Here is a 26,872-nt window from a genome sequence, read left to right on the forward strand (position 1 = left end):
GAAGAGAGCTCCCCGTGGGGACCCCCACAGGTTAAAGGGACACCACACTCGGGGGGATAAACCCGAGGCCGCAGACTTGACTTCTATAAGGTCGAGCGGCAGCATGGCCTCGGGGAGAAGGCACAGGCGTAGGAGTTGGGCAGCCCTTTGTTTGCGTCTCAGCTCTGCCACTCACTGGCCGTGTGGCCGTGGGCAGGCGACTTTATTTCTACAAGTCTCAGATCTCTTATCTGGAAAACGCAAGAATATGCCTGTATCTACAGGGTTGGGTGAGAGGATTGAGTGAGAACAAGTGTGTGAAGCCCGCAGGGGCGTCTGACTCGTAAGGGGCGCTCAGGAGATGTGCACCTGTCCGCCTCCCTGGCAGTGGAGGCGCTTTGGGAGGGTACAGCTCGACTCTGAACTCCGAACCCCGCTCTTCCCTGACCCCAGACTCATTGCCTCGGGAGTGGTGATGCGCCCCTACGTGGAGGCCAACATCTCCCACAAGTCCCACACAACCATCAAGTACTTCCTGAAGATGTGGAGCAGTGTCAGCGAGACCCTCATCTTCATCTTCCTCGGTGTCTCCACCGTGGCCGGCTCCCACCACTGGAACTGGACCTTTGTCATCAGCACCCTGCTCTTCTGCCTCATCGCCCGAGTGCTGGGTGAGGTCCCGGGCCCGAGCCAGGGGCGGTGTGTGTGCGTGTTGGGGGTGGGTGCTGTGTGTGTGTGTGTGAGAAGGGCGCTGGGTGGAGGGGCTGGGGTTGGCTCCTGGCTGGGCTTCCCCACTCCTGCTGTCTGCAGTGCTGAGGCCATGATGGGCCCTTGAGGGGAGAGAGGGACGTGCTTGAGGTGCATCCGTGATCTCTGGGGAGACAGTCGTGGTGTGCCAGTGGAGGGGCCTCAGGAGCCCTATGATTCTGAGCCTGTCGGTGTCTGGGGAGGGGACCGAGGCCCACAGAGCCAGGTCTGTGAGTGTCTGGACTTTAGCACTTTCAAAGTTGCCTGCAGCTCCTCCCAACCTCTGCTGCCAGCCTGGGGTGCACACGGGGACCAGGCCTTAGGCCCTTGGGTGCTGCTTCACCTTGCAGGCAAATATTACCTCAGTGATTGCATGGCTTCCCCGCTCTGGATCTCACCTCCTCTCTGAGGTTAGGTCTGGGCGTCACATTTACTTGCTGCACTGTCTTAAAACCCCTTTAATCCTGGGCCTCATCCTCCAGAGATTCTGGTTCTGTGGGTTGAGATTGGACGAACTCTGCATTTTTAAATAATTGTTTATTACAGAAGATTTCAAACACACAGAAAAGTAGATCCATGTACCCATCATATTTAATAGGTATCAACTTGTGGCCATCTCTTTTCCCATCCCCCTCCTGACCTCCAGCCACTGGAGGCCTCTGTAATGTCTCTAAAATATATCCAGGTTGAGGGACCCCCTTAAATTGAAGATCCACCCAGCTCTTGGATTGAGGGATCTGGAGCATCTTGGGCTGAGGGACCTGAGAAATGAGTGAGCTGGGCGGGCTTACTAATGGAGGCTTCCTCCAGACAGAGAAGTCTCTCTGCTGCAGAAGCCAGGAGGGCCTGGGACAGCCTGACCCCTCTCTTCCCGTCCCTGGCAGGCGTGCTGGGCCTGACCTGGTTCATCAACAAGTTCCGCATCGTGAAGCTGACCCCCAAGGACCAGTTCATCATTGCCTACGGGGGCCTGCGAGGGGCCATCGCCTTCTCCCTGGGCTACCTCCTGGACAAGAAGCACTTTCCCATGTGTGACCTGTTCCTCACGGCCATCATCACCGTCATCTTCTTCACCGTCTTTGTGCAGGTGCTGGACGGGGTGGAGCAGCCCTGCCTGGGGACCCTGACTCTACCAGGAAAGAGGAAGCACATGACCCGAGAGGGGGCCCATGGGTTCTAGTCCCAGCTCCACTGATGACTTGTGCAGTTATCACAGGGACAAGCCACTCCCCCTTTCTGGGCCCCAGTGTCCTAAATTGTAAAGGGAGAGTTGTGATCATGTGTCATTACAAAGTGACCAATCAGAATATAAAGTAACCAGACTGCTGCCTAGTTCAGTTAGGAATCCAGATAGCATTAAGAGGAGCGGGTCCAGTCAGCAGGCCCATGATGCTCATTGTAAGGGCTTAAGGAAGTGGTTTAATGTCTTAGGAACTTAGTTTCTGCATCTGTAAAATGGGAATAATAGCACAACATGGGGAACTGGAAAGGTCCCTGAACTGGCCAGCAGGAGGTCTAGAGTTAGCCAGAGCTCTGCTGTTGTCAGTGTGACCCCGGGAAAGACTCTCCTCCCATCTCTGGGTCTCAGATCCCCATCTGTGAAGTGAGGGGACTGAACTGGATGATCCTGAAGAATCCTTCCAGCCTGCTGGCCGTGATTCCTGTGCATTTAAACAACCCAGACTTAGCTGAGAGCCTCACCGCCCTCAGAGTCCCCAAGGAAGCCCAGCCTGAGATGATGTAAATTGCTTTTCCTTATCTGACCTGTGACCTTGGGCAAGTGAGAAACACCCTGTCTGGGCCTCTGTTTCTCTACCATCCCCTCCATCGTTCCTGGACACTAATCCTGGCCAGGCCCTAGATGGGAAACATCATTGCCTTCTCGGGAAAAAACAGTAGAGAGGAAACTTCCTGGGGCTGGACTTGTTTTCTGTCCTTTAAAAGGAGAGGGGACTGCCTCTTTTGTCGTCTTACCCTGCTTCCATCTTCAAAAATATTTTATCACCTTGACTTTGCAGTTGTATATGCTAATGGTTTACCAAGCCCTTTTTTTTAATATAAATTTATTTATTTATTTATTTATTTATTTATTTATTTATTTATTTATTTTTGGCTGCATTGGGTCTTAGTTGCTGCTCACAGGCTTTTCTCTAGTTGCAGCTAGTGGGGGCTACTCTTCGTTGTGGTGCACGGGCTTCTCATTGCGGTGGCTTCTCTTGTTACGGAGCACGGGCTCTAGGCACACGGGCTCCAGTAGTGGCTTGCGGGCTCTAGAGTGCAGGCTCAGTAGTTGTGTTGCACGGGCTTAGTTGCTCCGCGGCATGTGGGATCTTCCCAGACCAGGGCTCAAACCCATGTCCCCTGCATTGGCAGGCGGATTCTCAACCACTGCACCACCAGGGAAGCCCTACCAAGCCCATTTTTAATGAAAACAGCCTTGAGGTAGGGACCTCCCTGCCTGAGTTTGAATCCAGCTTTACTACTTCTGTGAGACCTTAGGAAGTTACTTAACCTCTTTGAGTCTCAGTTTTCTCATCTGTGAAATGGGGATAATGAATGGGCTTACCTCTTAGGGTCATTGTGGGTATTGAAGTGCTAATCCTAGTAAAACACAACTGGTCCTGGCACATGGCAAGTGTGCAGTTAAATTGCTGCTGCTCTTACTAGGTCCTCCTTGGTAGCAGTCCTGCAAGGGGGGGCAGAGCAGAGGTGGTCCTCCCTGTTAGCCAGGCCTCACTTCCCTGGGGTGACAGAACGCATCTGTGGTGGAGCTCACACTTGAACCCAGGCCCTCTGACCCCTGACCTGGGCTAGATGCCTGTGTGTGAGTCACTCGGCTGGATGGGCTGTGAAACCGCTGGCTGTGTCTTTGGGAAGAAGCGGGCCTTAAGGACCTGCTTTATATAAGTGCTGCTGGGAGGTTGGGAGATTGGGGACCTCAGAGCAGAGGGCATCCCAGACTCAGGGACGCTGGGGTGGGGGACCTCTGTGCTCTCCCTGCCAGAGTAGCAGAGCTAGAGTGCCTGACACCCACCTGCCCCCCAGGGCATGACCATTCGGCCCCTGGTAGACCTGCTGGCTGTGAAGAAAAAGCAAGAAACGAAGCGCTCTATCAACGAGGAGATCCACACGCAGGTACTGGAAGCTGGGCCTGGGCCCTGTGTTGCAGGAGGAGGCTCCGGAAGCTGGGGAGCAGCTAGGCCTCGCGTCCATGCCCTCAGTCAGCCCCTCCTCCCTCATCCCAGTGCCCGGGTGGTCCTTCAGCCTCCTGAGGTCACAAGGTCACACCATAGGGAGGTGTGGTATGAGCAGCCGAGAACTTGAGGAAGGGGCGTCATGCAATCTCTGCCTCTGCACAAACCTATCCCAGGCATCGGCACAAGTGGGTTCAGAGAAGGGGTCTCAGCCGGGCCCCAGTGGCCAGAGGGCTTGAGGTTTCCCTGGGGTTCAGGATGAGTGAGGTATAGGTGCCACCTCCTGGCTGGTCCTGGAACTATAGGGCTGGGCTGAGCAGAGCTGCACTAGGGTGGAAGGGGGGCGCCCATACAGAAGTCTTGGTAGGGGAGGAGCCCAGTAGTAAGGCTTGACCTGGCCCTGGGCCCGTTTCAGTTCCTGGACCACCTTCTGACAGGCATCGAGGACATCTGTGGCCACTACGGCCACCACCACTGGAAGGACAAGTAGGTGGCAGGCCTTGTGGGCAGGAGGGTGGGGAGGGGCAGGTAAGGGTCTCCCGGGGCCTGGGCATCAACCCATCCCAGGAGGTGGCTTCATCCATGTCCTCCCTCCTCCCACCAGGCTCAATCGGTTTAATAAGAAGTATGTGAAGAAGTGTCTGATAGCTGGCGAGCGCTCCAAGGAGCCCCAGCTTATCGCTTTCTACCACAAGATGGAGATGAAGCAGGCTATCGAGCTGGTGGAAAGTGGGGGCATGGGCAAGATCCCCTCTGCCGTCTCCACCGTCTCCATGCAGTGAGTGCTAGTGGCCAGCCCTGGCAGCCTCTGCAGGCGCACTGACCCCTCGACACCCACCTGGAGCAGGCCCCCTGGGGCATCCTACCGGGGTGGGCGGGAGAGCTGCAGGGCCACACTGAGGACCTGAGGCTTGGCCCACCCTCCCGGCCATCCCCCGGGGACCCTTCTGGCCCAGCCCAGCAGGCCCCAGGGTCCCAGGAGTTTTCTCATCTGTGCCCCGTTATCCCAGGAACATCCACCCCAAGTCCCTGCCTGCCGAGCGCATCCTGCCAGCACTGTCCAAGGACAAGGAAGAGGAGATCCGCAAGATCCTGAGGAATAACTTGCAGAAGACCAGGCAGCGGGTGAGGAGCTCCTCCCCACCCGGCCCCCCCTACAGCAGAGGAGCCCCTCTGCCCCCTCTCTGCTCCAGCCCCGCCCCACACGCCCAGAGCCGCCCAGCCCCTCCAGGCCCAGCTTCTGGGGCCTGCCCTGCCTGACAACTGTTCCTCCCACAGCTGCGGTCCTACAACAGACACACCCTGGTGGCAGACCCCTACGAGGAGGCCTGGAACCAGATGCTGCTCCAGAGACAGAAGGCCCGGCAACTGGAGCAGAAGGTGTGTCTGGGACTGGAGCTGGCTCCCGCCTTACTCCGGGAGCCTGGGTTCTTCCTCTTCCTGCACCGCCACCACCAGGCCCTTTTGGAGATAGAGCCACTCCGATCTGGTTTTTGGCCTCCTCCACTTGTTTCAAAGGCTGAGCCCCAGGGCGGGTTCCAGAAAGCTGCCTTCTCTCCCTCTTCCCCACTCAGAGCAGCAAAGAGGCCCCCTTCCCCATTGTGTCCTCAGGCATCAGAGCTAGAAGAGTCTATCCATGTGCTCTAACCCCTCATTTTCTAGTGAGAAAACTAAGGCTCAGGGGAAAGGGACCTGTCCACAATCACAAAGCAAGGCACACACGCCTTCATTCATTTGTTCAGGAAGCATTTGTGGAGCGATTCCTAAGTGCCAAGCAGCAGAGTATCCTCTGTGAATCCGGTGGTGAATTGGCCCAGTCCCTCCCGTACGGAGCTTCTCATGCAGTAGCCCGTGCAGGACAGGAAGTGCAAGGGGCCCTGAGCACCCTGAACAAGGAAGTGGTCAGGGTATGCTTAGGAATAAGAGCCACAGGGGAGGGAGTGTGGCAGAGGGAGGTCCAGGCGGAAGGAAGAAGCTGTGCATAAGTTCCTGACCACAGACTGAGGGGGCTCAGCTTTCCAGGAAGCTTGTTAATGGTGTAGGGGTTTGGGCTTTATTCCAAGGGCGTGGAGAGTCATGAAGGAGGGTTCTAAGCAAGGGAACGACATGGGAAACAGTGGGGGTGGCCCGGCTTAGGGCAGTGGCAGGGGGAGGAAAGGAGCAGGTAGATTCAAGGGACATTTAGGAGGTGGAAGCAGCAAGACTTGGTCACCACACTGCGGTGGGACTGAGGGAAGAGGAAAAGGAGTCAGGGGTCATGTCTAGCCTACCATTGGGGTAGTCAGGAGTGGTGGCTGAGAGAGGGGACACCGAGGAAGGAACAGCTTTTGCAGGAAGATAAGAAGCTAAGTTCAGTTTCAGCGTGTTGCATTGAGATACCTGGGGGCCATCCAGGGCCCAGGTGACACTCCTGAGTTGACTCTCTGGGTCTGTACCTCAGGGGTAGGTGTGGGCTGGAGCTAGAGTCTGGGCAAGTGTCACCGTGGGAGAGGCGGGGCAGCGAGGGGCGTGTTCAAGGCCACCCCGGAGTTTGCAGAGCTTGGCAAGAGGCTGGACCAAGCCCTCAGGACCTAGCACTGGCCCGGGCAGAGAGGGAACGGGCACCCCAGACACACCAAAGGAGGGTGTGGCCACTGGCCTTGGGCGCCGTCCAGAGGGGCCGCCCAGTCTCACCCCTGTCTGCTCTTCCTCTGTCAGATCAACAACTACCTGACGGTGCCGGCCCACAAGCTGGACTCGCCCACCATGTCGCGGGCCCGCATTGGCTCAGGTAAGGCAGGGCGTAGGGTGCTGGGCGAGGGGCCTCAAGGCTGGGCACACAGTGCCACCATCCCGAGGATGAGGCTCCAACAGGGACGGGCCTCAGAGAGCCCGCGTGGAGGACGGGCTGCTCCCTCCCTGACCTCCTCCCAAGCTCCTCCTACATCGGGTAGAGTTGGGGGTTCACCAAAGGGGGCAGAAGAGTGGCCCTGCTGTCTTCCCCAGGGACAGAGCGCTCCACGTGGGGCTCCTGCTGAGGAGCTGGGTGCCTGGCAGGGAGGCTGGAGGCGGCTGCACCGTTGGGATCGCCAGCGTGTGGGGAAAACAAGGGCAGACCTTCCAGGACCCCGGTGGCTCAGGAGGGAGCCTGAATTCTTGGTCTGAGGAGGGACTCCTATGGGAGCCCCAGGGCTGAGGAGGGGAACACAGTCCTACCTCTCAGACCCCCGTCCGAGGGGAAGAAAAGCAATCTGCTGTGTTGACAAGGGCTTGGAAAGGCCCCTGTGGAGTGATCTGAAGCGCGCCAGGATTGCTGAGGTTCTGTAGGAGTTGCTGGCACGGGCTGAGGTGGGGCACACGCTGGGCAGGGCTCAGGGACAGAAGCCAGCTTGTGCCTTGCTCTCCGTCCCCAGACCCGCTGGCCTATGAGCCAAAGGCCGACTTGCCTGCGATCACCATCGACCCAGCCTCCCCACAGTCGCCCGAGTCTGTGGACCTGGTGAACGAGGAGCTGAAGGGCAAGGTCTTGGGGCTGAGCCAGGATCCAGAAAGAGTGGCCGAGGAGGACCATGAGGACGACAGGGGCATCATGATGCGGACCAAGGAGCCCTCGTCCCCAGGCACCGACGACGTCTTCAGCCCTGCGCCGAGTGACAGCCCCAGCTCCCAGAGGATACAGCGCTGCCTCAGTGACCCAGGCCCCCATCCTGAGCCTGGGGAGGGAGAGCCTTTCATCCCCAAGGGCCAGTAGCACTGGGGCCAGCGGGCAGTGCCCGTCCCACCACAGACTCTCCCACCAGAGCAGGGGCCTGCTGGCGGGGCTCCCCTCGTCCTTCCCGACCTGGATTGGCCCTGCCCCTCCCCCTGTCGCATGGCAGCTGGGCCCATAGCCCCCACCGCAGCACGGCTCCCCCTGCCTCCTGGGAAGCGCCCTCCCTCCCACCAGAACTGCCTTCCCAGTCCTTTGGCAGACCTGCTGGGCTGAGGCAAACCCTGCCCTTCCTGATCCAAGCTCTCTCCCATACCCAGACCAGGGCCTCTGAGTTTCCCAGACCTCGGAGGGCCCCCTCCCAATCTGTCACCCTCCTCATTGAAGTCAATCTTAGTTTCTAACCGAAGAGCCTCTGGCTCAGCCTTGGTCCCTCCTGGAAAGGGAAGGAGCCGAGGCTTCTGTTGGCCTAAGCCAGGCCCTCCATTAACAGCGTTAAGACTAGGGGACCAGGCATCTGACTGGGGGAGGGATCGGTGACCCATGGCCATCCTACCCTCCTCCAGCCAGCTCTGTCACCCTGGCCAGCCACCTGACCTGTCCTTACTCAGAGCTGCAGGCTGAGGGCATCTCTGAGCTCTGTCTGGAGCTGGGGCGCTTTGGACGATGATATGACTCAGCTCTCCAAACTGTGCTCCAGCGGGGACCACTGGGCCCTTCAGGGGCCGCTGCCAGGGGCTCCAGAAAGTGCTGCCTTTTTATCTGTTTTGTTTGTTCACACTTCCATGTATGATTCTATTTGCACAGAGGGCATTCCTGTTTTTAAAACATTTTTGAAAACCTCTAGCTGAACAGAGCTCCAGCCATCCTATTCTGGAGCATTAGCCATCCTCATTTGTGCCTGTCTGCCCAACACTCTCCCCCACAACAGTCCTCTGTCCCCAGGGCTCTGATTTCAGAAGTGACCTCACCCGCTCACATACACACCCTAATCATGATTGTCTCTAAGTCACAGACGCCGGGCCTCCTGGCACCTTCTTTCTCCTGGGCCTGACCCTCAGTTCCCGCTGGCCTGTTCTCTCTCTCATCCCTCTCCACTCCCCCATTGGCCCCGGGAACCTCTCTTATAAGCGCTGCACCCAGCTTGCGTGGAGCCCCGTCCTCAGGGGAGGGGCCTCCCCTGAGCATCTCGCACCGGCCAGGGCTGGTGGGTGGGCTGAGTCCTGGGCCCCCAGAGGCCTTTGCTCACAGACACACACTCCTATCCCCACTGCCACCATGGGCCAGGCCCAGGCCTCCTGGTGTCTGTCCTTCTCCCAAGGGTACTCCTTTCCCCAGGATTGTGCAATAGTCAGAGCGTCCCCCTTCCCAATGGACTGGGCAGTGGGTGCTCATCTGTCCCCCCTCTTCTCCATGTAAGTGCTGTTTTGGGCAGGAGTCACCATGCAAGGGTAACGTTGACAACCATGTTCAAAGCCACCACAGCTGCTGCCGCTCTGCCCCCTGTACAGAAGAAACCGAATCTTTTTCATATTCTAATAAATCCATGTGAGTTTTTGATAGAGTCGAGGGCTGCTCCCTGGGGACCAGGGACTTGCAGGAGGAGGGTGGCCCAGGGGCCTGAAGGACTTGGCTCAATGGCCAGCACAGAGAAACACTTAATCCATGTCAGAGGTTGGTGTGGTTATTACTGTGGGTCCAGCACCAGGAATACAGCTGTGAGCAAAGCAAGACGCTCCCTTCAGGCTCCTTCAGCCTCTGGGGAAGAGCAGCATTAATCAGTCCTACCAGGAAAACCCGTGTGTGTGTGTGTGTGTGTGTGTGTGTGTGTGTGTGTGTGTGTGTGTGTGTGTGTGTGTGTGTGTGTGTGTGTGTGTGAGAATGACAGTGAGGGGAGGAAGGGGTGATGAGGAGGACTTTCCTAAGTGATGGATAGAACTACAGGATGAGCCGAGGTTAACCTGGTGAAGAAGGTTTCAGAGAGTGCCCACATGTTCTAATTGGGAGCTGCATGTGGGAACACCCTAGGATCTGAGGAAAGGCTGATGTGGCTGGGGCAGAGAGTGACAGGAGGGGAGGCGAAGATGGGACCTTGCAGCCCATGGTCAAGATTTTGGTTTATACTAAGGGCAATGGAGAGGCTCTCCGCTCTAAAGTGGGAACAATAACCCCTGGGTGAAACGTGCTCAGGAGTGAAATGGGCTCAGCACCAGTGCCCAGTGGGCTGAGTTCAGCTGAGGTTGGATCCCTGAGGTGCATTTTCAGGAGCTGGCCGCCAGAGGGCAGTGAGGCCTTGGTACACACACCCGGCACCCTTGGAACCTGCTCTGTGGAGGAAAGCATCTCCTTTGCCCAGACTGGGACCTGTGAACAGAGCTGGTTTAATCCATAAAACCTGAAGTGGTCCATGCCAAAAGGACCATACGGAGGGACCACACAATCCATTTCTGTATCAGTGTCCCAGCTAGAAACGGATGGTACACTCAAAGGGTTACTGAAGAGCCTTCAACTATGGAATTCTTTACAGAGGTATGGGCAGGGTTAAGGGAACCTACCAGGGATGGGACCCAGGGGGTTCACATTACAGGAAGCCGTTACAACTCCTAGACCTGAAGAGCGAAAGGGGGGAGTTGTTACTATGGGGGCAGGGGGGTGGGTGGGAGGGGATGCCCTGCTGGGGCCGCAGCCATGGGGAGCGGAACACAGCCTCTGCCAGGCGGAGCCAGGGGATAAATATTCTGACTTGGATCCTGCTGGTGCCTCCCCTTGGTCAGACCCATCTGCAAGCCAAAAGCGGAGGCACCTGAGTGACTTCACTGAGTGTAGTCCACAGAGGTCAGCCTTCCAGGAATGGAACAAGGGGAGAGTAGGTTTAGAGGGGAGACAGGGTATCCAAGCAGAGCAATTCCTTACCCCCCCTTCTCCCCCACCATTCACTCTTGTCCTTGTTAAACTCATGTTCCTATTGCTTCATGGTTACAGAATTTGTTTGGGGTAGTGAAAGAGTTTTGAAAATAGATCATGGTGATGGTTGCACAAATGCCACTGATTGTTCACTTTAAAATGGCTTGTTCTATGTTGTGTGAATTTCACCTCAATACTTAAAAAAAAATTAAGGGGTAAAGAAAGCTCATCCCTAACAGGGAAAAACAGTCTCACCAGCCCCCATATCCTTGTCATCCTTCAGTCACACTCACCTGGAGCCTAACTTAGTCATCATCAAGGCTCTTTCAATCAGACAGCAGAGGGGGGATAACAGCAGAAACCTGCTCCAGCCCCGCTTCTGTAGCTGGTCAGGAGGCCTGAGTTAGCAGTCACGCCTTCTTCCTCCCACCCCTTCCATGCTCCTCTCACCAGCTGCCAGCACTTTGGCTGATCTGGTTCTTTACCAGGTGTGTGTGTGTGTGTCCTAAGTCTTTATTCCTATGCGATTCAGTTTCTTATTGGTCTTTGGTTTATTGGGTTGCCGTTTCCCACTGTTGTTATTAGACATGGGAGATCTGAGAGGTACCCAGTGAATACTCTGGATTCCAGACGTGGCCTTCCTGCCCACCCTCCATTTTCCAGATTCATCACTCTGTCTGGTACAGTTGATGCCCACTCTGCCTCTTAGTTAAACAACATACAGAGCTCAAAATGACCAGAAGGAAGACTCTACTTCCAGTTTCAAGGAACCACATCTGTGTTGCCTGGAGAAAGTATTCCTCCCTTGGACACTAAGGACTCCAGACCCACTGAACAGAAAGTTGAGAGATGGAAAGCAAAAATTCCTCCAGGAGGTGAATTGGAATAATAGTGAGAGGAGCCACCTCCACTTCCACCCCTTGGTCCCTGGGCCTCTGCATTCTGCCTGTGAGAGAGGTGGAGCCACTGATTTTAAACTTATACTGCATCCTACATGTCAATAACCTAACCTTGAAGGTTGCTGTCTCCCAGCTGGCACTGAAGGTTTCTCTATCCAGTCAGCTGCTTTTGAGCAATGGGGCATATTGTGTGTCCAGTACGTTCCATGGGTGAGACCATTGCTATGTGCCCTTCACCATAAAATGAAAATAGGCAATGTGTGGGATAGCATAGTGATGAATAAGCAAGTTCAAAAATGATGAGGCTGGCAGAAGCACTGCAGGCAGGGACGCCAAGTCCAGAGCAGGAATACATATTTATTACCATGAGGTCATAGATCCTTTACGAAGGAAGGGGACAATCAACCTACCAATAGGTAAGTAGCTGGTCCCCCTAGGGCAGTTGTTCTCATATTTTTAAGGTCTCAGGATCCCTTTACACTCTTCAAAATTATTGAAAAACTATACTCTTAAAAATTGCAAAGGGTTTTTGTTTATATGGTTTATATCTATTTTACTGGATTAGAAATTAAAGCTTTAAACTATTTATTTAAAATGAATAAACCCATTACATAGCAACATAAATATAATATTTTAATGAAAAATAACTTTCAAAACAAAAATTGTGAGAAGGGTGGCATTATTTGACATGTTTGCAAATCTGTTTAGAGTCTGGCTTAATAAAAGAGAGCTAGATTCTCAGATCTGCTTCAGCATTCAGTCTGTTGTATACACGTCGTGTAGCCTCTGGAAAATTCCACTGTACACTCATGAAAGAATGACAGTGAAAAAGGCAAATACTGTCTTAGTATTAATAAAGTAGATTTGACCTCATAGAACCCCTGGAAGAGTCTTGGGGACCCCCAGGGCTTCCTGGTCCACACTTTGAGAACCATTGCCCCAGGGAATAGTGCCATACAGGGAACTCAGCTTGGTCTTTGCTGCTGGCAGCTTGGGCACTCAACAGTGCCAACTGCCCAATCAGATTTGGTGAGGGAAATCTGTTGAGTCTATGTGTACTAGCCTTATATGGCTGCTGTAATAAATTACCGCAAACTTAGTGGCTTAAAACAACACAAATTTATTATCTTACATTTTGGGAGGTCGGAAGACTGAAATGAGTTTAACTGGGCTAAAATCAAGGTGTCAGCAAGGCTGCAGTCCTTTCTGGAATCTCTAGAGGAGAATCTGTTTTCTTGCCTTTTCCAGCTTCTAGAGGCTGCCTGCATTCTTTGGCTTGCTCCCTCTTTACATCTTCAAATCCAGCCATGGCCAGTAGAATCTTTCTCACCTCACACCACCCTGACTCTGACTCTGCCTCCTGCTTCCACATTTAAAGACCCTTGTAATGACACCGGGTCCACCCAGGTAATTCAGGATAATCTCCCTATTTTTAAGGTCAGCTGATTAGCAACCTTAATCCTATCTGCTACCTTAATTTACCCTTTGCCATATAAAATATATTCACAGGTCCCTAGGATTAGGACATGGACATCTTTGGGAGGTCATTATTCGTCTACCACACTGTGAATAACCCCTATCCCTGCCATCATGGCCACTCTGTATGTGGGCCCATTGAGCAAGAACCAGGGTAGATGGGGAAAGAAGTTGACATCAACAGGATAGGGCATCTTGTCCACCTAATCACTGAGACCCTCCCTCACAATGGATGCCCTCTCAGGACATTTGTGTGGGTTAAAAATAACTTCAACACCTGTGCCCATTTCAAGCAATTCATCCATATCTCTTTCCCTTAGACCTCTTAACACTTCATCACCCATCTCCCAATCTTCTTATTTTCAAGTCCCTGACCAGCTAGTCAACTTGTGAGCCACTGCTCATGAATCAGAGTAGATCTGTACCTCTGGTCATCTCTCCTTCCATGCAAAATGGACAATCAGTATAACCAGAAGTTCTGCCCATAGAGGATACCTCTTCATCACTGTCTTTTAGAGACACTCTGAGTGTGGCTTTAATGTGGCAGTTATCCATTTGTGGCTGGTGCTCACATACCATGCAGACTCATTTGGAAACCATGTCTGCTTTTTCCTCCATGATAACTGGCCATAGCAACTTCCCGACCTTTGGGTTGAGAGAGAAGCGGTGAAGCACTAAGAGTACCTACCACGGGAATCTGAGCCACCTGTTCCTGCAATTTCCTTGTGCCTTCTGGACTTGCTCAGACCTGATCTCATATATACTATTTAATAATAGAATGTTGCCATGCATGTCTAATTTGATGATTAGATGGATCAGAAAATGTCCAGTTCCGGTTGCATGGGTCACTTGGTGTCCCACAGTCAGGCATTCAGTCTTTATCATGCCCAGCTCTGAGCCAGGAGCTGTTTTTAAGTGGAGAATAGCTATTGGCAGAAGAGGGCATGAATTAATCCAAAACCCTAAGGGTCTGTAACTGTACTGCAACTCTCCTACTGGAGCTTGTCCCTACAGCATCTTTTTCTGCCATAAACTTCTAAATCGTAAAGCTCATGTGACAGGGCAGCTTGCTCGCAGTCTGGACCTGCTGTAGAGTCTAATCTTGCTGCAGGCCTCACTCAAAACTTGCAGTATTATGGGTTTTTCCAGTAAATGGGTAGAACAGCATGACTAAATGTAGTATATATTGCCTCAAAAATCCAGAGTCCCATCAAATGTTTTGCCTCTCTCTTTGTTGTAGGTAGTATCAGGTTCAATAACTTGTCTCTCATTTTGGAGGAGATATCCTGACATACCCCAGACCACTGGCTACCCTAGAAACTTCACTGAAAAGGCATTCCTCTGAATTTTTGTGGGATTTATCACCCTTCCTTTGGCATACATGTGTTCTACTGAGAATCTAAAGTGCTTGCAATTTCCTGCTCACTAGGCCCAATTACCATAATGTCATCAATATAATGGACCAGCATGTTTGGAACTATGTCAAGATGATCAGTTTCCCTTTGGACTATATTATGGCAGAAATCAGGAGAGTAAACAAAGCCCTGAGGTAGTAGAGTGAAGATATACTGCTGTCCCTGCTACACAAAGGCAAACTAATTCTGATGATCTTTACTTAGTGGAATAGAAAAGTTAGAATTTGGGGTCAAAGATGTACACGAGGGCAAGAGTTGTGTTGATTCGTTCCAGTAAAGATTTCATGTCTGGAATCACAGTTACAATTGGCATCCCACCTAGTTAACTGTAGTAATTACAGTAATCTATAATTAATTACAGTAATCTATAGTCTTTCCTCAAGACCCAACTGGTTTTTGCACCAGCCAAATAGGTATGTTAAACTGAGTCTTAATAGGAGTGACCCCCCCTGACATATCTCAGAACCTTGATGGTGGCGCTAATTTCTAGAATTCCCTTAGGGATGTAGTGTTGCCTTTGGTTTGCTGTTTTGATGGTGGGGACGTTGCCGTTCAGGGTCTTCCATTTGGCCCTTCCACACCTAAGTGCTCTTTTACCATGAGTCAAGAAATCAGTGGTGGGATTCTGCCAGTTAATTTACAGACACAGGATGGGTCTGTGGTCACATTGAGCTCACTCAGGCTAAAAACGAATTGAAAGCCTTGAACTCATGACTCAGTGCAAGGGTGGACATTCAAAAAGCCTCCAGAATGACTCTGAAGGAATCTTTGATCTCTGGTAGTCACAGAGCAGATATAACAGAGGACCAAGCCCAGGCCTTGATGGTCAGGGTCCCAGGGTTGCAGAGCCAGTTAAATGTGCAACCCTACCAAGTCTCTTATGCTAATGGAAAGGCACTGGTTAAGAAAGAATGGGAAGCCCAGGCATGGGATGGGGACATTTGGTCAGAACTTGGAACCCCCAACACCTCCTGAATCTTCCTCGTTGGTGAAGGCAGCAACCCTACCCCGCCCCGAGCCCCCACCCCCCGCCTTCAGTCTGAGGAAACCAGCCTTCCTAGCATAAATATCCTGCAGGGACTTCACTTGGGGCAGTTTCCTCACAAGGGATGCTGATTTTCCTCAGGATGCACTCCATCACCTCTCATTGCCTCTAGGACCATAATGAGAATTCTATCCCATTTAGTCCAGTTCAAGGCTTTCAATCTGTTTTGTTTTGTTTTTTTCCTTTGTGTGTGTTTCCAAGGGCAATCAGATGTAGAGTCAGAAGGCCACTCCCGTCTTTGTAATCACTTCTGTCACCATAGTGACTAAGTGTCATAGCTACTTGAGCTCCCAACATCTTACCAGTTCATGTCATGCCACCACTGGTCATAAAGGCAGTAACTGTGATGCCACAGATAACCATCGTCCATTACCCCCGTCAAGGAGGCTGTTCACACACTAATCAAGATGTGTGAGCCACCCAATCCCAGAATCCCAGAATCCCAGCCAAGAATCTGTTTCCCGAGGCTATTCTGGTACCAATTATTGTAGCAGTCAGGGCACTGGATGGAAACAGATGGCACATTTAAAGGGGTAATTGAAAAGGGTTTGATGAAGGGATTATTTCAAAGTAGTGGGCACAGTTAAAGGAACCAAGAAAGACTGGTGAGGTACTCAGGGGCTAGCAGCGGCAGGCAGCTTCACCACCCAGGGAGCAAGGGACGGTCCCAGAACCTGATGAGAGCTGCAGCCTTAGGAAATGTCAGCCTCTGTTGACCAGTGCAGAACGGAGAAAAGTGAAGAGTGGACCGGTACTGGCACATGGAGAACGCCAGACATGATGCGTCATTTTACAGATAAGGAAACTAAGCCTTAGCTGCCCTCGTGCAATTCAGCAAATAGGCTCGGTGGTGGGGGGGGTGTTGCTGTGGAGAAACAGAAGCACAGAGCCCCATCCTGGAAGAACTGGCAGCCTGGTGAGGGAGACACACTCAGCCTCATTTCCTCGTCTGTAACAAAGGATTCCTAATTATTGCCCACGTCATAAACTCAGTAAAAGGATCATGCCAGTGAGATCCAGGAAAGCAATTTTCCATCAAGGAATATTTTTTGAGGACCCATTGTATGCTGTTCTCTGTGCTCAGGGAGAGGATGGGGGGGTGGAAGTGGACACTTGTAGATAGTTGAAGCCCACCTTCTTAGTGCCCAAGGTGTCCCAGAGAGTGATGTAAGGAAGAAAGACCAAGGAAATTGAACCCAGGAGAGGGAGTCCCTGAGTCCAAGGTGGAAAGTCTGGGAGCTGCAGAGAAAGAGAAGGGGGCAGCCTTGGTCAAGCATCTCTGGAACTGTTTCTCCTTCCACATCCCCAAGGAGCCCCTGGTACCAGCCTACATCGTGGAAGGCGGAAGGGGAGGTCAGGGGTGGCTCTGAAACAAGGTGGCAGGTCGTAAGGGAAGACTGCGTTCTGATGTGATCTCCGTCTGCTGGGCTGGGTGTGTGCCCCGGAGGACACATCACCCAGACTCACTGTTTCAGCAGCCCACCAGCCCTGGGTCCACTGGCTGGCTTTCCAGGCCCACCATCCCACCCCCAAGGTCCCTTTTGCTTAGCCTGTTCCACTGGTTCTACTTCGCTGTAGTGTCTGAATTTGAGCATAAACAGTGTGATGTGAGATGTGTATTAGTTTAAGCTCTGCTCCAGGGAGCAGACAATTGCTCTGATTGGGAATTCACACTGAGAGGGAAGAGGGTTGGAGGTTATCAGCTCTCATTTAGCCAGAAGGGCCATTCTCCAGTCCTGACCACTGCCAGAGCTTCAGCTTATTTTATTTCCCATTGACCCCAGAAGCTGTGACAGTTAGCACACTGAATATTAGAAATGGGTCTCACTGAGGGGGAGGGATAAATTGGGAGCTTAGGATTGACATATACCCACTACTATATTTAAAACAGATAACCAACAAGGACTTACTGTATAGCACAGGGAACTGCTCAATATTCTGTAATAACCTAAATGGGAAAATAATTTGAAAAAGAATAGATATATGTATATGTATGACTGAATCGCTTTGCTGTACACCTGAAACTAACACAACATTATAAATCAATGTAGTCCCATATAAAATAAAAACTATTTTTAAGTCATATTTACACTATACTGTAGTCTATTAAGTGTGCAATAGCGCTGTCTACAAAAACAATATACATACCTTTATTGCTAAAAAATAAAATAAATTAAAATTTTTTTTTAATTATAGAAATGGGTCTCATTGATAAAAATAGTGGTGTCAAGATATATGGATTGGCTGGAGTATCATAGAAACACTCCACTGTCCTTGCCTGAACAGGGAATAAAAAATCCAGCTACCAACAGCAGTTGCCTGTGTGGTTTGGGGACTGACCGGAAAGGGGAAAGTAGGAATTTTGGGGGTGATAGAAGTGTTCAATATCTTGATCAGGGTGTTATCAAAACTCATTGAATTGTACATTTAGGATGTGTGCATTTTTTTACTATGTGTAAATTTTATATCCATTTAAAAAAAGATATCAAAAAATCTGGGGCTTCCCAGGTGGCACAGTGGTTAAGAATCCGCCTGCCAATGCGGGGGACATGGGTTCGAGCCCTGGTCCGGGAAGATCCCACATGCCGGGGAGCAACTAAGCCCGTGTGCTACAACTGAGCCTGTGCCAGTTGAGCCCGAGAGCCACAACTACTGAAGCCCTCGAGCCTAGAGCCCGTGCTCCACAACAAGAGAAGCCACTGCAATGAGAAGCCCACGCAACCCAAGGAAGACCCAATGCAGCCAAAAGTAAATAAATAAATAAAATTAAAAAAAAAAAAATCTAGCGACCAGCCCTGAGTTCACATCCTGGATAATTCACCCCTGCAGCACTCGCTGTTCTGCTGCTACTTGGGAGGCTTCTGGGAGCCTGGCTGGTTAGAAGTCAGCCCAGTCCCACAGCTAGAATAGCGTCCCATTCTCTGCAAGTTCACCATTCGTGCAAAGGTGAAACCAACCATGGGTTGGTGGGGCAGACGGACAATAAACAAGTGCACACATCAAACAAGTGCCCTGAAAGAGACGGAGGGAGCACTAGGAGGGGACCCTTTAGATTCATTGGAGAGCGAAGGGCTCTCTGAGCTGGTACCATTTAAACCACAGCTGAAGGAAAGAGGGAACCAGCCCTGATGAACAGTAGAGAGATTGTTTGGTCAGAGGGACGGGCAGGACGATGACATTTTTGAGAGCTTCAGAGAAGGCAATGGTCAGATTACACAGACCACAGAATTCATAGGCCAGGGGGGAAAGTGAATTTTTTTTTTTTTTTTTTTTTTTTTGGCCGTTCTGCGAGGCATGTGGTATCTTAGTTCCCTGAGCAGGGATCAAACCTGCACCCTCTGCAGTGGAAGATGGAGTCTTTACCACTGGACCCAGGGAAGTCCCAGAAAGTGAATTTTATTTGAAGTGCATTGGGAAATTATTCACATGACTTAAGCAGGAAAGTTATATTACCTGATTTATGCTTTTAAAGGATTCCTTTGGGCCATATGGAGAATTGATTTAGGGGCTCTGAGATGGAAGTAGGAAGTAAGGAGACTAGAACAGTAGTCCAGGAAAAGGTGACAGAGGTCAGGACTAGGGTACAGACAGTGTTGATGCAGGTGTGTGTAGTTTAGAGGTATAATGACAGACCCTGACAGGCTGTGTATGAGAAGTGAGGGAAAGGCAGGGATCAAGGAAAACTCCAGGTTCCTGGCTCTCTGACTGGGTGCGGGTTGGTGCAGTCACCCAGAGGGAGAACAGGTTTGGGGAGCAGGAAATCCAGAGTTCCCTTTAGGACACGTTTAGTTTGAGATGCCAGTGAGAGAGCTGAATGAAACTATCAGATAAGTTCCCACAGAAATGAGTCTGGAGCTTGGAGAAGAGGTTTGGGCTAGAGATAAAGTGATGTGAGTCTTTCAGTATCTAAATGGCGTTTAAAGCCACATCACCAGATGAACTGACCCTACCTAGGGAGACAGTGTGGATAGAGAAGCAAGGAGCTGAATTCTGCCACCAACTGGTGAGTTTGAAGAGGAACATGGGCCTCAGAGGAGATCAGAGCCTTGGCCGATCAGAGCCTTGCTTTCAGCCTGGTGAGACCCTGGACAGAGAGCCCAGCAAAAACCTACTGGACTTCTGACCCACAGAAGCTGTGACGCAATAAATCTGGGTTGTTTTAAGCCGCTAAGTCTGTGGTTGTGTGTCATACGGAATAGAAAGTGAATAGAGATATGTGTCTTGTTTCGTTGGGCGAAACAAGAGAGATATTACAGATATCCGTGAGCTATTGGAAAATGACCCAGTTGAGAAGAAAACACTTTGAGAATGTAAAAGAGGCGGAGATTCAGAGTCAGACACCCTTGAGAGAAGCGGGGCCAGCTTCTCCAGGGCCTGCAGAAGCAGGTGGGTTTGCAGATTTAGTGGCGGGAAGATGAAACATGTCGGTGTGATTGAAGGCTTTAATTCTCTTAGGAAAAAATGAGGCAAGGTCACCAAACAAGAATGAACCTAGGAAAGGAGGTACAAATTTTGAAGAACAAGGAAAAGAAATGAAACTGTAATCCTGAGAGAGTAGAGAAGAAGGAAATGGTGCTTATTCAAAAAACGTAGTAGAATTTTCCATGTTGAGTCCATTTTCTGTTTGAGAACAGAAAACCAGTCAGCCTTAATTGTATGATTTTATCAGTGGTCTTCAGATACTTGAGCACAGGCACCGAAGGATGAGTTTTGCCAAGTAAAATGAAACGAAAGAGGGGCTAAAGACTTAATATTGCAGGGATGTGATTGTCATAAGAGACCGTAGAATCAAGAAGAGATCCCAAGAGAAGTAAAGATGGGAGGAAGAAGAACAACTGAGGTCAATGGATTGACATCTCCATGAAATGGGAGCATTAAGTGAGTGTGTATTAATTAGGGGGAAAGGCAAAGTGCTATAACAAAGATATCCCAAAATACAGTAACTCAACAGAAGTTTGTTTTTTTTTCTCATGTAACAATCCTGAGATAAGTGGTCCAGATTGTTGGGGCCACTGTGCTCCCTGCGGTCATTCAGGGACTAGGTCTCTCCCATCCTGTGGCTCTGATATCTCCTAAGGTGTTGTCTTCATCTTCATAGTCAAATCATGGCCCATGTTTAGCCCAGTGGGGAAAAAAAGGACATGAAGGGGAATGCACCTAAAGTTGAAGGTCTGGGCTTGGAGGTGACGCCCATCACTTTTGCTCGCATCCACTGAGAATAATCTATCATGTAGCCACACCCAGCTACAATGCAGGCTGGGAAATGTAGTTTCTAGCTTGGCAGATAAGCAACCCTACTGCTAATACAAAAGAAGGAGACAACAGATTTTGATGGACATCTGACAGTCTTTGCCATAGGGGGTACTTTAGAAAATGGGCACGGTAATTGTCATATATGGATATCATAATTTAATAATTCACCTTTTTTTGAACACTACCTATTCTACCTAATTTGTATGTATTTTAACTAGTTTGCCAATTAACATCTTAGTACATAAGTCTTTGGGAGTGAAGTTTCTGGTAAGCATCTTCCTAAAAACATCTTCCTGAAAAGAAGATTTTTTTAGGAAGATGCTTATATGAATAAGCATCGTTGAATTCCGACAAGCTTATAATGAATAACCAGGCAAAACCTAAGCGAAATGAGTGAGGTTAGTCAAGGTGTGGAGCTGTTTTTCCCTGAGGTCATTTGCCAACTTTGGGTTTGATATCTGATGGTCTTCGGGTTTGATGATCTCACAAAGCCTAGGACCTAACCAAGAAGGAGAAGCTGATAAGAGACCCCAAGGGGCCACACTCTCACTGTAAGAGTGAAGCAGCAGAAACCATCCCACCCCCACCCCCCGGGGACTACAAGGAAATACGCCATGGTGCCGAAAAGAGCAGGAGGAAAGAAACCATATCCCTGAGAAGATGCTTCCTGAAGCTGTCCCTTATGCATACAATTCACATCATCTATCATGGTCTACAAATATTCAGACTGTAAATTTAATTTAAAATGATCCTGGACTTGTAATGTCCCCTAGCACCTGATAGAAGCAAATGCCCACCGAAGGAATGCACCATCATCCTAAGCCTCAAAATTTCAACAAGTTATGTTTTTTAAAATGTGAACCGTTAACCATGCAAACAAGGGAACAAGTTATCATAAGTGACCATAAAGGAAAAATAGATACATTTAATTATATCACAATCCAGAAACTCCACAAAGAGAATGAAAAGACAAGCCATACAATGGAATAATACTTGAACACATATAACTGATAAAGGAGTCTTATTTTGAATATATAAAGAACTCCTGCAAATCAACAAGAAAAGACAAACCCACCAAACAGAAAAATAGGCAAATAAATTCAATACATGCTTTGCAAAAAAAGGAAATCCAAATGACCAATAAATACATGGAAAAGTGCTTAACTCCATAAATAATCAAGGTAGTACAAAAACTATAATGAAATACCGCTATACACACACCAGTTGGGTAAAATTCAAAAGTGGGACAAGACCAAGTGGTCACAAGGGTATGGTCCAACAGGAACTCTCATACACTGCTGGTGACTATTAGCCCAACTACTCTGGGAGAAAGTTTGGCATTCTCCAGTAAAGTGGTATAAATACTCACATCCTGTGACCCTGCAACATCCCCACTGGAAAAATGCCCTAAGAAATGCATGGACTGTGCACCAGGAGACATGTAAAAAATGTTCAGAGGAGAATTATTTAGGGAGCCCCAAACTGGAAACGATCAAAATGCCTATCAATAGTGAAGTAGCTAAGTCAATTTTGGTATAATCATACCATGGAATATTAAACAGCAGTGACAATAAACTAGAACTTCACAACAACATGAATTAATGTTATAAATCCAGTGATGAGCGAAAGAAGCAAAACACAAAAGATATGTAGGGAACTTTTCCATTTATTTAAAATTCAAGAACAGAAAAATCTAAACTATATTATATAAGGATGGATAAGCTATATAGAACGATGAAACTATAACACTAGGCAGAGATAACCGTAAATAAACGAATGATTACTCCTAAGAGGAAAGGTGGGGATGTGATTGAGAAGGGGCCCATGGGGATTCCTGTGGTGCTGGCAATATTCTATTTCTTGACTTGGGTGGTGATTACACAGATGTTTGCTTTGTAATTGTACATTATACTATGCATTTATGTTTTATGCACCTTTCTGTATGTGAGTTATATTTTACAATCAAGTTTTTAAACAGAACAACTTTATGCCAATATATTTGAAAACTGAGGCAAAATGAATACATTTCTAGAAAACTACTACTTTACAAAACTGAATCAAAAAGTAATAAGATATCTGAATAGTTCTATAATTAGTAACCTATTGCAATGTGACAAATTACAACAAACTTAGCAAATTAAAAACACATGTTTATTATCTCATGATTTCTGTGGGTTAGGAGTCTGGGCACATCTTAGGTGGGTGCTCTGTTTCAGACTCTCTCACAAGGCTGCAATTGTTGGCCAGGGCTAGGTCTTATCTGAAGGCTCAACTGGGGAAAGTCCACTTGTAGGTTCACATGGTTGTTTGCAGAATCCAGTCCCTCAAAAGTTGTTGGACTCTGGGCTTACAGTTCCCAGCTGGCTCTTAACCTGAGGTCACCATCTGTTTCTTGCCACACGGACCTCTCCAACACAGCCACTTGCTTCATCAGAGGGTACAAGCCAAGAAGGCAATAGGGAGAGTCTAGGGAGAGTCTGCCAGCCAGCCAGAAGTTACAATCTTATGTAACCTAATCATGGAAGTGACATTCCATGATTCCATATTCTATTGTTTAGGAGCAAATCACATGTCTTTGCCACACTCAAGGGGAGCAGATTACACAAAGACTTGATACCAGAAGAGGGTCATCTTAGAGTCTGCTCATCACATGAGTAAAGGAATTGAATCGGCAGTCAAATATCTTCTCACAGAGAAAAATCCCAGGCCTCCACGCTAAGTTCTGCCAAGTATTAAAGTAACAATTCCAATTTTACATACATCTTTGTTCTCATTTCCAATTATTCCCTTAGAACAGGGAAATTAGTGGGGCAAGGCTCTTGATAAATGCTGCTGAATTTTTTTCCAGGAATGTTGTACTAATTTACACTATTACTACTTTCCCATATCTATTTTTTCCCAATATTTTATTTTGAAAAATTTCAAATGCATGGAAAAGTTGAAGAAACTGTACAATGAATGCACATATACTCACTGCCTGAATTCTACAATTGTTAACATTTTGCTATATTTGCTTCATCATGTATTTATCCATCAATACATCTTACTTTGTCTATTTTAATTGTGGTAGAATATGTATAACACAAAGTTTGCCATTTTAAGCACTTTTAAGTGTACAGTTCTGCAGCATTAAGTACATTCACATTGTGTGACCATCACCACCATCCATCTCCGCATTTTTTTCATCTTGCAAGACTGAAACTCTGTACCCATTAAATAATAACTACCCATTCCCCTCCACCCCCAGCCCCTGGCAACCACCGATCTTTCTGTCTCTATGAATCTGACTACTCTAAGCACCTCATATGTGTGGAATCATAGAGGTTTTTGTCCTTTTGTGACTTGCTTATTTCACTTAGCAAAATTTCTTCAAGGTTCATTCATGTTGTAGCGTGTGTCAGAATTTCCTTCCCTTTTAAGGTTGAATAATATTCCTTTGTGTGTCTATACCACATTTTATTTATCTATCTGTTAATGGACACTTGGATCGCTTCCACATTTTGACTATTGTGAATAACAACACATCTTATATTTAATGCATTTAAGAGTAATTTGCAGGTGTCAGTACACTTCATTCCTAAACACTTCAGCATGAATAGCATTGGCCAGAGTTCAATATTTGTTTGCAGTTCTTTTTTTCTTTTTCTTATTGAAATACAGTTGATGTACAATATTATATGTTACAGGTGTACAGTATAGTGATTCACAATTTTTAAAGGTTATACTCCATTTATAGTTATTATAAAATAGTGGCTATATTCCCTGTTTAGCTTTTTTTTTTTTTTAGGGTTTTCTGTTATTTTTATTTTATTTTTTTAAATTTAATTTAATTAATTTATTTTTTATACAGCAGGTTCTTATTAGTTACCTATTTTGTACATATTAGTGTATATATGTCAATCCCAATCTTCTAATTCATCCCCCCCACCAATTTCCCCCCCCTTGGTGACCATATGTTTGTTCTCTACATCTGTCTCTCTATTTCTGCCTTGCAAACTGGTTCATCTGTACCATTTTTCTAGATTCCACATATATGTGTTAATATACGATATTTGTTTTTCTCTTTCTGACTTACTTCACTCTGTATGACAGACTCTAGGTCCATCCATGGAGTTACAGAAAGATAGAGAAGATGAAAAGGCAGAGGGCTATGTACCAGATGAAGGAACAAGAAAAAACCCCAGAAAAACAACTAAATGAAGTGGAGATAGGCAACCTTCCAGAAAAAGAATTCAGAATAATGATAGTGAAGATGATCCAGGACCTTGGAATAAGAATGGAGGCAAAGATTGAGAAGATGCAAGAAATGATTAACAAAGACCTAGAAGAATTAAAGAACAAACAAACAGAGATGACCAATACAATAACTGAAATGAAAACTACACTAGAAGGAATCAATAGCAGAATAACTGAGGCAGAAGAACGGATAAGTGACCTGGAAGACAGAATGATGGAATTCACTGCTGCGGAACAGACTAAAGAAAAAAGAATGAAAAGAAATGAAGACAGCCTAAGAGACCTCTGGGACAACATTAAACGCAACAACATTCGCATTATAGGGGTCCCAGAAGGAGAAGAGAGAGAGAAAGGACCAGAGAAAATATTTGAAGAGATTATAGTCGAAAACTTCCCTAACATGGGAAAGGAAATAGCCACCCAAGTCCAGGAAGCGCAGAGAGTCCCATACAGGATAAACCCAAGGAGAAACACGCCGAGACACATAGTAATCAAAGTGGCAAAAATTAAAGACAAAGAAAAATTATTGAAAGCAGCAAGGGAAAAACGACAAATAACATACAAGGGAACTCCCATAAGGTTAACAGCTGATTTCTCAGCAGAAACTCTGCAAGCCAGAAGGGAGTGGCATGATATACTTAAAGTGATGAAAGGGAAGAACCTACAACCAAGATTACTCTACCCGGCAAGGATCTCATTTAGATTTGATGGAGAAATCAAAAGCTTTACAGACAAGCAAAAGCTAAGAGAATTCAGCACCACCAAACCAGCTCTACAACAAATGCTAAAGGAACTTCTCTAAGTGGGAAACACAAGAGAAGAAAAGGACCTACAAAAACAAACCCAAAACAATTAAGAAAATGGTCATAGGAACATACATATCGATTATTACCTTAAACGTGAATGGATTAAATGCCGCAACCAAAAGACATAGACTGGCTGAATGGATAGGTCCATCCATGTCTCTACAAATGACCCAGTTTTGTTCCTTTTTATGGCTGAGTAATATTCCATTGTATATATACACCACAACTTCTTTATCCATTCCCTCTGTAGCTTATTTTATTTATTTATTAATTTTTTGGCTGCGCCGTGTGCCTTGTGGGATCTTAGTTCCCTGATCAGGGATTGAACCCCGGGCCCTCGGCAGTGAAAGCACCAAGTCCTAACGACTGGACCTCCAAGGAATTCCCGCTTGTAGCTTATTTTATACACAATAGTTTGTACCTCTTAATCCCCTACCCTTATAATGCACCTATCCTGATCCCTCTCCCCACTGGTAACCACTAATTTGTTCTCTATATCTGTGAGTCTGTTTCATTTTGTTATATTCACTTGTCAGTTGTATTTTGTATGTTCCACATATAAGTGATATCATACATTATTTGTCTTTCTCTGTCTGACTTATTTCACTTAGCATAATACCCTCCAAGTCCATCCATGTTCCTGCAAATGGCAAAATTTCATTCTTTTTTATGGCTGAGTAGTATTCTGTTGTATATATACCACATGTTCCTTATCCAGTCATCTGTTGGTGGACACTTAGTTTGCTTGCATATCCTGGCAGTTGTAAATAATGCTGCTATGAACATTGGGGTGCATGTATCTTTTCGAATTAGTGTTTTTGTTTCTTTTGGATATATACCCAGAAGTGGAGTTGATGGGTCATATAGTAGTTCCATTTTTAGTTTTTTGAGAAGCTTCCACACTGTCTCCCACAGTGGCTGCACCAATTTACATTCCCACCAACATTGAACAGGATTCCCTTTTCTCCACATCCTCACCAACATTTGTTATTTGTGTTCTTTTTGAGGATCGCCATTCTGACAGGTGTGAGGTGATATCTCACTGTGGTTTTGATTTGCATTTCCCTGATGATTCGTGATGCTGAGCAGTTTTTCATGTGCCTTTTGGCCATCTGCATGACCTCTTTGGAAAAACGTCTATTCAGGTCTTCTGCCCCCTTTTTTACTTTTGAGATAAAATTTAGACTCAGTGAAATGCACAGATTATAAGTGTACCATTAGATGAATTTT

General features: G+C 48.0%; 1 protein-coding gene across 2 annotated transcripts in view; it reads left to right on the forward strand.

Moving 5' to 3' along the window:
- Positions 1-9,172, forward strand: part of SLC9A1 (solute carrier family 9 member A1) — a 50,419-nt gene extending 41,247 nt beyond the window's left edge. For both annotated transcript variants that reach the window (XM_082349057.1, XM_082349058.1), the window contains 9 exons: positions 433-650; positions 1,611-1,813; positions 3,772-3,861; positions 4,336-4,406; positions 4,525-4,698; positions 4,931-5,045; positions 5,199-5,300; positions 6,618-6,690; positions 7,313-9,172. In XM_082349057.1, coding sequence (XP_082205183.1) covers positions 433-650; positions 1,611-1,813; positions 3,772-3,861; positions 4,336-4,406; positions 4,525-4,698; positions 4,931-5,045; positions 5,199-5,300; positions 6,618-6,690; positions 7,313-7,650 — 1,384 coding nt within the window. In that variant the 3' untranslated portion in view covers positions 7,651-9,172. The remainder of the gene's footprint in view (positions 1-432; positions 651-1,610; positions 1,814-3,771; positions 3,862-4,335; positions 4,407-4,524; positions 4,699-4,930; positions 5,046-5,198; positions 5,301-6,617; positions 6,691-7,312) is intronic.
- The last annotated feature ends 17,700 nt before the right edge of the window (positions 9,173-26,872 follow it).

Source organism: Balaenoptera borealis (assembly GCF_965194805.1).
Source record: "Balaenoptera borealis genome assembly, chromosome: 1".
Lineage (NCBI taxonomy): Eukaryota > Metazoa > Chordata > Mammalia > Artiodactyla > Balaenopteridae > Balaenoptera > Balaenoptera borealis.